Raw genomic sequence first — 12,146 nt, 5'->3', positions numbered from 1 at the left:
AAATACCTGTTGAGAGAAAAATGTGAATGTGAAAGTCCACTGTTTCATTTCTGGTATCTGCTGCTAGCCACAGAGCTGGCTGAACATACCCAGTCTACCTCATATTCAAACTGCGTGTTGGGAGGAGAAGCAGAAGACAACTTGGTCTTCATAACCCACATTTCTCTCCTGTAGGGGGTCTCAAAGCAGCTACAATCAGCGTTTCTGATTGGCCACTGGACAGCTGATTGGCTATTTAGACTTTTTAAAAAAAATTGCTTTGGCAGCAGCTATGTATATGGGAGAAGATATTTTCCCAATAATATGTTAATTTTAAAAGGCATCCTATTAAACACAGCTTCTGCATAAAATGTTGAGGAGCTACTATACCTAACCTCATGCCCTGACATTTTGTGGTTGGCGGTGGGGATGTTGAAGGAAGGGAGCCAGCAAGCTACAAGCAAAGAACACTCAGGCTGTTGTGTAATTGAGTCTGGCTAGAGCAAGACAACAGCTTATTACCTCACACTTTGCCAAAGGGGCAGAAACTACTAAGAGCAAAATGGCTAATATACTCTTCCTTATGGGCCAGGGAGATCCAAATGACCACCAGGTGGGATAGACTGCCTGGGGCCCTACCCATTTTCTTAAAGACTCAATGGGTGGCAGGAAACATGTTGATGGGTATCCTGAGGCCCATGAGCACCATGTGCGAGAATCCGACCCTATGCATTTAAGGTGAATGTGCGTTCTATCAGCCTACCAAGAACAAACAGTGTTTTTTTTCAAACCAGCTTGTTGCAAGGCAGAAAGAAATGAAAGAATATTATAACCTGTTTATCTACAATTTCCTGCCAGAAGAGACAGTTTGATTTCCAAGAATTCTTCCAGCAAAAAACAACACACACACACACACAAAACAACAACATAAAGCCCTGTCAGTCCCTTTGGTTCTTGGTAACAACAGAAAACTTCCAATTCTGAGAAATCACAGCTGGCAACAATTCCTGAATCTGAAATGCCTCCTTTATAAAACAAGCCCACCAGCAAATCTTAGCATGATAGTAAGGTCAGCACTGATAAATACCTGTTCACTACATACTGAAGAAAAAAAACATTTGAAAAAGATATACAAGACATAATTCCTGTAGAAGCAGTGGCATAGTGGTTAAGAGTAGGTGCACTCTAATCTGGAGGAACCGAGTTTGATTCCCTGCTCTGCCATTTTAGCTGTGAAGGCTTATCTGGTGAACTAGATTAGTCTGTGTACTCCAACACATGCCAGGTGGCTGACCTTGGGCTAGTCACAGTTCTTCGGAGCTCTCTCAGCCCCACCTACCTCACAGGGAGTTTGTTGTGAGGGGAAAGGAAAGGAGTTTGAAAGCTCCTTACAGGAGAGAAAGGGGAGATATAAATCCTCATTTTAAGATTATATAAATTATCATTTTAAGATTTTAAAAGATTGGTGTTCATCAAAGTTCATAAAGTAGTCCAAGGAAAACCCTAAAGTGTTGATTATTTTAAGAATTTGCTGGTCCCATGTGGAACGGAAAGGGTCAGCTAATATGAGCTGTGTTAGATTGTCAGGGTTGGATCTAAAATGGAGGCGTGGCCAGTATTTCAAGGTTAGTAGCCAGATTTGAAATTTAGGCCCAGCTCTAAACAGATACTGTCATATGCAACACAGCTGGGCAAACCCAACAGTTTGTAGAAAAAATTAGATTGAATTTGTTCAAGTTCTTTAATGGAATCGCCAACCCAGTTGGGAGCACCATACAGGATTGTGGGAAGTAACTGGGTTTTGAAGATTTTAACAGTGGATGGAACAAATTGGCTCCCTTTGGTGAAGAAGAACCGCTTGAATGCAGCAATGTTACGGAGTGCAAGGGTTTTGGCTTGCCTCAAATGGTACGACCATTTTAGGTTAAAATGAAATGTCACCCCAAGATAGCAGAAAGAGGGTACTTGTTCAATGAAGTATCTGTTTATCTTCCAAATATTAAGTATCCAAGATTTGGCAAAAACCAATATCTTCGATTTGGGGTAGTTTATTTCCAAAGCACTCTGATTACAGTAAGTGGCAAATGATCTAAGGAGTCGAATAAGACCTATTTTCATGCGTGACAGAGCTGGAAACTTTTGCGAGTTCAAAATGGGACAGTGGCCATTAACTGTCAAAAGATGTGGTATCAGATTGCTAATGAATAGACTGAACGGGTAAGGGACTAAAACACAGCCCTGCTTGACCCCACAATTGGATGGAATTTCCAGGGTTAGGAGGCCTTCAGGATTGCAGTGTACTCTACCGCTTCTATTGGAATATAAGCTGCATGTAAGTGCATAAAAACGAGGATCTATTTTCCTGCATAACAGCTTATGCCAGAGAAGATCCCTGGAGACCAGATCAAAAGCACTTCTTAGATCGAGGAAGGCTGTGTAAAGTTTACCCCCATGGTGGTTACTATATTTCTCTGTAAGGTGGTTTAGAACCACACAATGATCGTATGTGGAGTGACCCTTAACAAATCCTATTTGAAATGTTCTGAGTAAAGGAGTTGCCCAATACAACAATTTATTTAAGAGATGAGAAGTGTATAACTTCCCCGCCAAAAACAGAAGGCTTATCAGTCTGTAGTTGGATGGTAGAAGAGGGTTATTGTTCTTGTATGAGGGGATAATGATAGCTGTAGTCCATGAATTGGGGATGCGGACGCTGCTGTCAATCTTTATGAAGAGATTGGCAAGTGCTATGGACCCAAAATCCAGGTGATTGACAAATATTTCTGGAAATAGGCCATCAGGACCTGGGGCCTTACCTTTTTTTAGATGCTTAATCAACACGGTTATCTCTTCAGTGGATACCGGCGGCCACTCGGGGGTCCCCTTTAGCCGTGGCTCGTTGATTGTCACCAGAGGTACTGATGAATCATAGAAAATATTATGGAAGTGAGACCACCAAGTGTCTGCAGTGATGACAGGGGCAACAGAATTTATAAGTTCTGACTTCATTAAAATCTAACCTTCTTAAGGGTATAAATTCATCATTGGTTGTAATCATTCAGATCAGCAATAACATGAACTAAAGGCAAAATATCTGGGGATAACTTGGATTTAACTTTATCCCAAACCTCTAGTATTGAATTAATGAAAGTGTTATTGTTTTCATAATATTTTCTTCTGTTTCACATTTCACATTTTAATTACTTGTTGTATCGTTTCTATTTGGTCACCCTGAATCACGTTCTTTGGATGCCCTCAAGATCTAGTATTCTAGGAGAGGGAGAGAAAATTATCTTAATTCTCTTTACCCCATTTATAGTTTTACAAATATCTATCATACTCCTTCTTACTCATCTCTTTTCTAGGACAATGTAATGGGAAAGGTGTATCTCTGCAAAGAAACGAAGCTAGAGAGTTGCTATATTTTAAAACCAAAAGCTGGGGAATCATAGAACCTAATAAGCCTGTTATAATGCAATAAAAATGTGCAATAGTCTATTTTAAAGAAAATCCAAAAGCCCTCAAGTGGCTGCCCCGGGGCAGGGTAATTGTGCCAGTATTGGCAAGACCAAGAAAATATAGACTTTTCTGCCCATATAGGCACCACCCTGGCTTTGTTGAGATTTTTCTACAATGTTGTAGCAAAGCATATCCGAGAGAGATTGAAAGAAAGATTTGGGAAACCCAGGTGGAGCATAGGAGCAGGATATTGTAGGGAAGCAGGGGAGGGAGTCTGTTTCCCAATGGAATCCAAGCTCAAGCAAACAACCCATGAACAAGTGACCTTATGCTGGAATAAAAATGTGTTGATCTTTAAGGTGTGAGTACACTTCTGTTTTGTTCTGCAGCAACAGGCTAATATGACTGTTAGGATTCCCAGTGCAAGGTTAGGAAATACTGGGATTTTTTTGGGGGGAGGGGGTGTCTAAGGAAGGGAGGGGTTTGAGGAGGGGAGAGACTTCAATGTGGTATAATGCCATCAATGTCATCTTCTCCAAATGAACTGATCTCTGTCGCCTTGAGATCAGTTGTAATGGCAGGAGATCTCTAGCCACTACCTGGTCGTTAGCAACTTGAGTGGCTACCCTTCTAGCATGCTTATTACACTGGCATTGCATTGGAATTGTACCAACAAGTCTTGCCTGAAGGCCAAACCCAAGAAAGTTGGGAAGGCCAGGAAACGGGGAGCAGGATAAGCAGAGTCCCAGATGACCCCAGAAGCAGGCTGTAACATGCTTTCCCAATTCCTGGCAGACCAGACGTAGAAGAAAGTGATGCTACAGCCATTTCTGTCACAAAGCCATAAGCAACCGAGACATCTGCCTAGATAATATGGATCCTCACTTGACATAGCCAATGATCACATATTTCTACAGGCAGCAATACAGGTTATGAGGCACTTTTGATTAAAGGAAATAAACAGATGCTGCAATTGTTGCCAAATCTGCTTATCATCTTTAAAGAACTTGACCCAGCTGTGATATGGTCTCTTCAGTCCAGCAAAGGAAACAAATCTGTGCAGCAGTTACAGAACGCGTGCAATGATGTATTAAGTGCGGTGGCAAAACTCAGTCATGACTCAGTAATAATGGAAATGAAGATGTCTGAGTCTTGGAGAGGCTCAAACTCATGATGTATGACAAGTCTACTACAGCTATACAGGTCAACAATACACAATGGGAATTCACAACGAGTATTTGGAAAGGTGGTTTTATAAGCCTTGTGATGTGCCGGGCTTCTCCATTACCTATACTAGCTCTCTGTTCATCCTTCCAGCATTTCATCCAAACTATAATCAGATACATCTGTGCCCTTAAAACAGAGATGGTTAAATATAATAAAAGGTAAGAAAGATCAATGAAACAGTGAGTATGTTAGAAAAACCTTAAACAGTAAGGACAGGAAATGAACACTGAAATGTCAGGTAAATCTATCTTTTTCAAGCAGCTGAAGCAAACTGTAGATTGCAAGATGTCATTCTTTGAGGACAATAGGCAAGTTGCTACAAAACAATCAGTTACAGTATGATTCGAGAATTAATGTTTGTTTGATTTGTTTTTCCGGAAATACCACTGAAATTGTTCCAGATATCTGACATGTAATACATGTGCTTGGGGAAAGAAGCACAGGAGAAAAATGCATTAATCGTCCGTTTAAAATGTAGAGAAACACTGAAATTCTTGTTTACAGAGGGATCACAGATAGTTATTGGCGGAACTTGAAATCTTCCTTACAAAGGGATCGCAGATAGTTATTGATGGTTTCCAGTGTCCTGAGGGCCAAAAGATCAGACTTCCCACCCTTACCAATGACCATCTACAACGCCAACCAATTCTGAAAACATATACCGATTTAGCAATGCCTCTTATCGAATCATAACCTGTAAAATCCATACCTGTTGGCGGGATGATTCCCGGAGACATGAGACCAGGGACAGAATGCGGCATGATGTGAGAGTTCTCTGGTGAAGTTACACTCTGAGTCCGCTTTGGAGGCCGTCCAGGTCTGGAACTGAAAGAAAAAGAAACACACCAAAAAAAAAAACTTTACAATTAAGCTGTTGTCTTACACATCATTTCAAAGTTGTTTCAATTGGTAACATGGACTGTAAATAAATTTGTTTCAAGGACGGTTGCTTTTGCAGTTAGATGTAATAGACTTCCATCACTAATTAGATTACATGCAGAATTCATTTTCCTCTTTGAAGATCAGCCGTGCCTGATGCATAATTCATCGCCTGCACCTCGTTACCTGCTTCTTCATATTAATATCTATACACAGTTTGAATTGCCTCGTTTGCATATGCTAAAGTTCTGCATGCAGCCTTCAGCACGAAAATTATGCACTAACTTGTAATAATTATTACAGTCAGCCTGCTATTGATTTATGAGACTTTTAAAAACCAAATATGTGTAGTACTTGTAATGAATGATATTTTAAGGTTCTTCAGGAAATTAAAAGGCAATGGCTGCCTAAGGAAATGTTCTGCTTGTTTGATTTAATACTACAGTTAGCTGGGAGGTGGAATGAAAGAGCGATTCAGACCTATAGCACATTTTTCGATGATATGTTTTATTACTTCGCACTACTACCCTGATATCTAGATGATAAATGACAATACATATCTAATATGTGAAAAGGTCTTGCAATTTCTTTATTTTTTTGTCACGTAAAAGATAAGTCAAGTTATCATTTAACCCTTATTGTATTTAAAGCAAAAGAAATCTTGCTTTAAATGTGGAACATTAGTCAGAGGAGACTTGGAATAGTTTGCAAGGTATCCTTGACAGATTGCGCTCCTAGCGCCTGACATCTGTTCTGGGTGGGTTTGTAAAAGGGCCTGGCTATATTCACAACCCACCAAACCCTTTAGTCAAGACTTGTCCAGAAGGCAGTAATAGATCCGTCTCGCCATTTTTGGTACCCTGATCACAAGGAATGTTTACTGCACAAAATTCACAGAGAAGTCACTTGATAGCAACTCGGCAACGTCAACAAGGATTTGAAAACAACACTGTAGGGTTCACATAAGATAATAATGCAATCCTACACAGAATTACTGCAGTGTAAACTCACTGAACCCCATGGGGCAAACTGGTAAGATGCAGTTATGCAGACAAAGCTCTGCTCATAACCTGAGTTTGACCCCAACGGAACTCAATTTCAGGTAGCTGGCTCAAGGTTGACTGAGCCTCCACCCCACCTCCCCACCCTGGAAGTCAGTAAACAGAGTACCCAGCTTGCTAGGGGTAAAATATAGATGACTGGGGAAGGAAATGGCAAACCACCCCAGAAATATAATCTTCCTAGTAAACGTTGTGATGTGATGTCAGTAATGCCCCCCCCGCCCCCCCCCCCCCGTGGTTACACAGGACAACAGCCATTGTATGGTGTAGCGGTTAGAGTGCTGGACTAGAATCTGGGAAACCCAGATTGGCATGCCCAAGATGCCATAGAAGTTGGCTGGCTGATCTTGAGCCAGTCACACAAACACTCAGCTCAACCTGCCTCACAGGATTATAATAAAGATAAAATGGAGGAGAGGAGAATAACATTAGCCACTTAAGGTTCCCATTGGGAAAAAAAGTCACCCAGCAGGCTTCATGTGTAGGAGCAGGGAAACAACTCTGGCTCACCAGGTAAGAGTCTGCTGCTCATTTGGAGGAATGAGGAATCAAACCTGGTTTTCCAGATTAGAGTCCACCACTCTTAACCACTAGTCCACACAGGCTTACAGGGAGTTTTTACGTTTTATTTTATTTCATTACATTTATACCCCACCCAATTCCCAGTCAAAGTCAGGCTCATGGCGGCTTACAAGTATAGGTTAAAATCTAGCACAACATCAAGAAACACACAATTAAAACCCAAATATAGATGGCCGCTAATTAATAAATCCCAAGCCTAATGTCAATCTCTCACCGCTTCCTATTAATTGTTTACTGAGGGGAAAAGAAGGGAATGGAGTGGTGAGGGGAAATGCACCAGGTAAAAGATGTTGAGGGCATTGATGATGGTAATATAAACATCAGATGAAAATATGGGTATAGAAGGCCAGCTATTTTTGATGGAATTCTTAGGTCATAGGATGGCCTCTACTAAAAGAGTGGTGGAACATCTCCAACTTGCAGGCCCTGCAGAACTGATTAATGTCCCACAGGGCCCTGGTGTCAGCTGCTAGAGAGTTCTACCAGGCTGGAGTCAGGGCCGAAAAAGCCCTGGCTTTAGTTGAGGCCAATTGGATATTGTTGGGCTAGGAATCACCAGTAAATTGCTATCAGAAAATTAAAACCAATATATTGTTGAAGGCCTTCGTGGCCAGAATCACTAGGATGTTGTGGGTTTTCCGGGCTGCATGGGTGTGTTCCAGTAGTATTCTCTCCTGACATTTCGCCTGCATCTGTGGCTGGGATCCTCTGAAGATGCCAGCCACAGATGCAGGCAAAATGTCAGGAGAGCATACTACTGGAACACACCCATACAGCCCGGAAAACCCACAACATCCTAGTTAAAACCAATACTTTGAATTTGATCTGGAACTCAACTGGTAACTAGTGCAACAGACATAATACTGATGTCATATGCTTCCTCACCCGTATCCTGGTGAGAAGCCTCACTGCTGGATTCTGAACCAGTCTTAATTTCCAGATCAACCTCAAAGGCAGGCTTGCATAAAACGAGTTCTAATTGTAATTTACTACCTATAGATGAAAGGTTATTCCATCAATTCTTATCCAGCCCATTAGGAGTTGTAGGATGAAGAGTCTAGCAATTCGTATTTACCCACCGAGCTGTCCTTCAAAGGCTATTAAATATCAGAAGTATCTTGTTTGTTTTTAAGTCTGTTCTTAGATGCAAGACATCTGTAGCACAATGCCTTTCTTTCATTGTGAATATTGGGTCCTCTTTGTGTTTTGAGACAGCTGTGATTTTTTTAAACTACAAACCATCCCTAATAAACGAATAACCATCAAAGTACAGGGCATTTCCTTGGAGTTTAATGACTCAAGACCTTGGGCCATTAACCTTAACTGGTCATTAATTCCCAAGTTAATGACCTGAACTGAGGTCATTATTAATATTACAAGCCAGATGATTTTTGTTTAGTTGGATGTGGATTTTTTCCCCCCGCTTGCTAAAAAAAATATTTTTTTCTAGAGTTACTGAAAACATTACATGAGAAAGAAATTATTCTATTGTGGAATAGCAGTTGGGTAGTAATAAATTAATACATCCAGTATTCTTGGGAATGTTCTGCATGACCTACAATTAAAATAAATATACTAATTAGATCCCAACATGCCTTTCTACATATAGAAATATCTTCCACTCATGAAAAGCCTGTTGTGTGCTTTGGGCCAGAGCAAGAAAAATGAAACTAAATTTAAAAAAAAAAACCCTCTTTGCGGCAGCTCTCACGCAAGCTTAAGAACTGCATACAATCCATCTTATTGTAGAACATTGTGCTATAGAATGAAGCTGGTCAAAAGGGCTTACAAGTGAGTCCTGTGAGAGAAGGCCACAAAAGCATGAAGATAATTTCAAAGGTAAATACCAACAACTGAGTACTATAGGTGGAGCAGGGAGTTGTGTGGGGATTAAAAACCCAATAAGAAAACAGCAACAGACACTTTGGAGTCTTATATTAAGGACTTTTGATGTCCTTACAGTAATATGATATGGGAAATATATTTGATACACTCAATCACCTAGTATAGATAGAGAAATAATTTAATAGGACTAACTGAGACTTGGGAGAAATGACTCCCTTGATCAGAATGTAGCAATTGAAGGATATCACGCATTCAAAAAGGACAACACCAATGAAGGAAGGGGAGGATTATGTCAAAAAGTTTTAACCTGCACAGATCCAAGATCTGTGGAGAGCATCTGGGTGCCACCTCCCTTTCTAGTGGTCCCCTCTTTGAAGGTCCCCATAACATCTGAGGGACCTACCACTCCCCTCCTGGGAGGGTTTGAGTGTCGGACACAGGATGGTATCTCGGAACGCTGTGTTTTAATGTGGGTTTTAATTGTTTTAATCCTAATAGAGCCGTGTTTGTTATTATCGTTATATTTATGGTTGGAACTATGCCAACCATAACGGGGGGAGGGGGGCAGAGGGCAAGGAAACAAGCATATCATTGCAAGTAGTCTACTACAGGCCACCAAACAAGCAAGATGATGTAGTCAATACTTTCCTGAAGTAAATTTCAAATGATTTAAGGAAATAAGAATGAGTAATATTGGGAGATTTCAACTAACCTGTCTAGTGGGAAAGTTACAGTGTACTCCCAAACAGAGTTGCACCCTTCTAAATCAATGGATTTAGACAAATATAAACAAATGTGCAGGTATAGGGCACCTGACTTGATTTGAAAAGGATCTTGGGATTGTACTTAATCAGAAGAAGTGTGAGAGCAAAAAGAAAAAAGGCTAATGGAAATTTAGGAAGTCTACATTAACAAAGAAACCAACCCCTTCCTTGCCCCGTGGCAATAAATGGTAAACTGCAGTACTGCACTCAAAGTTCTGCTCACTACTTGAGTCCGATCCCGAGGGAAGTTAGTTTTAGTAGCTGACTCAAGATGAGTGACTTCCAAGGTCAGTAAAATGAGTATCCAGATTACTGGGGTAAAGTGAACATGACTGAGAAGGCAATGGCAAACCATCCTATAAGTGAAGTTTGCCTAGTAAACGACATGATGTGTCATCACCCCATAAACAACACCCCAAACTTGTTGTTTAAGGCAGACTATGTGGTCCCCAGAAGACTCATTTGTAAAAGGACTAGGTTACGAATAGGCAGTTTTTTTGTATCCATGTGTGTGAGAGAGAGGAACAAAGAGACAGAGACAGACAGAGAGTGTGTGTAGGGGTGCCAGGCCACAAATGGCAATCCCTGGGACTATAAGGAGTCAAGAGGCACCAGCATGCTCTCACTTCTCATGACATCCCAGGGTGCTCTAGAAGTCATAGGAGGTTCTAGAACTCTATGGTAAAACCTATTATCTCAACAGGTTTTTGCTGTGAGAATTTAATAAGACATAGGAGAATGATGTTGTAAGTTACTTTGGGTCCCCACTAGGAAGAAATGTTGCATATTGTGGAGGTTGGGGTTATTTTAATTATATTTTATTGCTGTTTTAATTGTTATATTTTATTCATGATGTTTTAATGTGGTTTTTAAATTGTTTTTAATCTATGTAACCTGCCTACAGATGCTGGTATGAGGTGAGGTATAAATATTTATAAATACATATACATAAATAAAGGGTGCCACTGTTTTACAGGATAACTTGTGATAAGCTGTGGAATGTGATAAGCTGTGGATAAGTTGTGAAACTTTGGCAGGAATAACTCTTCCCTTGCATCAAACAAGCAGAATTATGCAGGATATTTAAATCAGAGAGTTTTTGTAAACCACACAGTGGACATGACATCACTTCCAGTTTTAACTGATTAGGACTTGTAGCCCAATCCCTGAACCACCCTGAGCCCTTTGGGGGTAGGGCGGTCAACTAAATCGAAATAACAACAACAACAACACGAGAAGGTCACTAGATACCACAATTTGAAAATCGAGCTTCAGCGTCTATGGCACAAACCAGCTGAGGTCGTCCCAGTGGTAATCGGCACGCTGGGCGCTATCCCAAAAACACTAGGGCAGCACTTGAAACATCTTCGAATTGACAAAATTAACATCTGTCAAATTCAGAAGGCAGCCCTGCTGGGATCCGCACGAATACTACGCCGATACATTACAACTTCCTAGGCCTCTGGGTGAGGCTCCAATTGTAATGAAGGCCAACAACCAGTTAAAGATCTGGCAGCTGTGAAATCTACAATAATGATAATAATGATAATAATGATAATGATAATGGTAATAATAATAATAATATTAATAATAATAATGTTTCACTATTGTAAAATTGACTAATTGCAAAGTTATGTAAAATTAAGTAAAGCTATTGTGTTCCTAGGTTCTAAACAAGTAAAACTAATTTCTAAACAAGTTTTTTAAAAAGTGAAAACACAACACACTGTAAGTATGACATTTCTATTACTGTTAGTCTTGTGGAAGCTAGCTTTTTTTTCTCCTTATTGACCTAGTACCAGGTTAAATGCTAACAGTTTAACAGATCAAATTAAGCAAATATAAACATTTTGCTTAATGACATCAGCCGTCAACAAAGAACATCTGTGTTTTACTTTAGCAGTGATCAGAGAATATTCTTTTGTTTACTCTACAGATAATCACAAGGTTTATATTCCTGTATTCAATTTAAGAGTGGGGGTGTGGAAATAAAAGACCAAATTACCTCCAGGGTCCAAAAAAGCAATATGTTACGAATACAGGACCTTTTTTTTTTCCTTTTCTGTTTTGTAACCATGGTTAAACAATAGAAATGAACTTTCCCTGAACTTTTCTCCTTTAATGGCTGGGTCCATGTCGACCCTCTCATGAAAGCTGGAACCTGATACTATCAAACCGACTGCTGCAAAAGCAATCAGACGCAACACAAATTATACACACCCCATTGTAACACTAATTTCAGGATCTCATAAAAACCCACACCACGGAAAACTATTTCGAGCCCTTCACCTTCCATTGTTCAAAAGTGGCACAAGTCCACCAACCAAAACACTAAGGGGAAAACCTGTGC

The 12,146-nt window shown here is 40.3% G+C and overlaps 1 protein-coding gene across 5 annotated transcripts in view; it reads right to left on the bottom strand.

Annotated features, from left to right (window-relative positions):
- The window catches only part of DACH1 (dachshund family transcription factor 1), a 454,713-nt gene that overhangs the window by 262,218 nt on the left and 180,349 nt on the right, over nt 1-12,146 (bottom strand). For 3 of the 5 annotated variants that reach the window (XM_048492796.1, XM_048492798.1, XM_048492797.1), the window contains exon 2: nt 5,375-5,490. In XM_048492796.1, the coding sequence (XP_048348753.1) occupies nt 5,375-5,490 (116 nt within the window). Of the gene's footprint in view, nt 1-2,795; nt 2,943-5,374; nt 5,491-12,146 lie in introns of all 5 variants that reach the window. The other 2 variants (XM_048492794.1, XM_048492795.1) reach the window with 1 other exon arrangement.

Source organism: Sphaerodactylus townsendi, linkage group LG04 (genome assembly GCF_021028975.2).
Source record: "Sphaerodactylus townsendi isolate TG3544 linkage group LG04, MPM_Stown_v2.3, whole genome shotgun sequence".
Classification (NCBI taxonomy): domain Eukaryota; kingdom Metazoa; phylum Chordata; class Lepidosauria; order Squamata; family Sphaerodactylidae; genus Sphaerodactylus; species Sphaerodactylus townsendi.
Note: the sequence above shows the minus strand (reverse complement) of the source record. Positions and strands in the feature narration are given on the sequence as shown.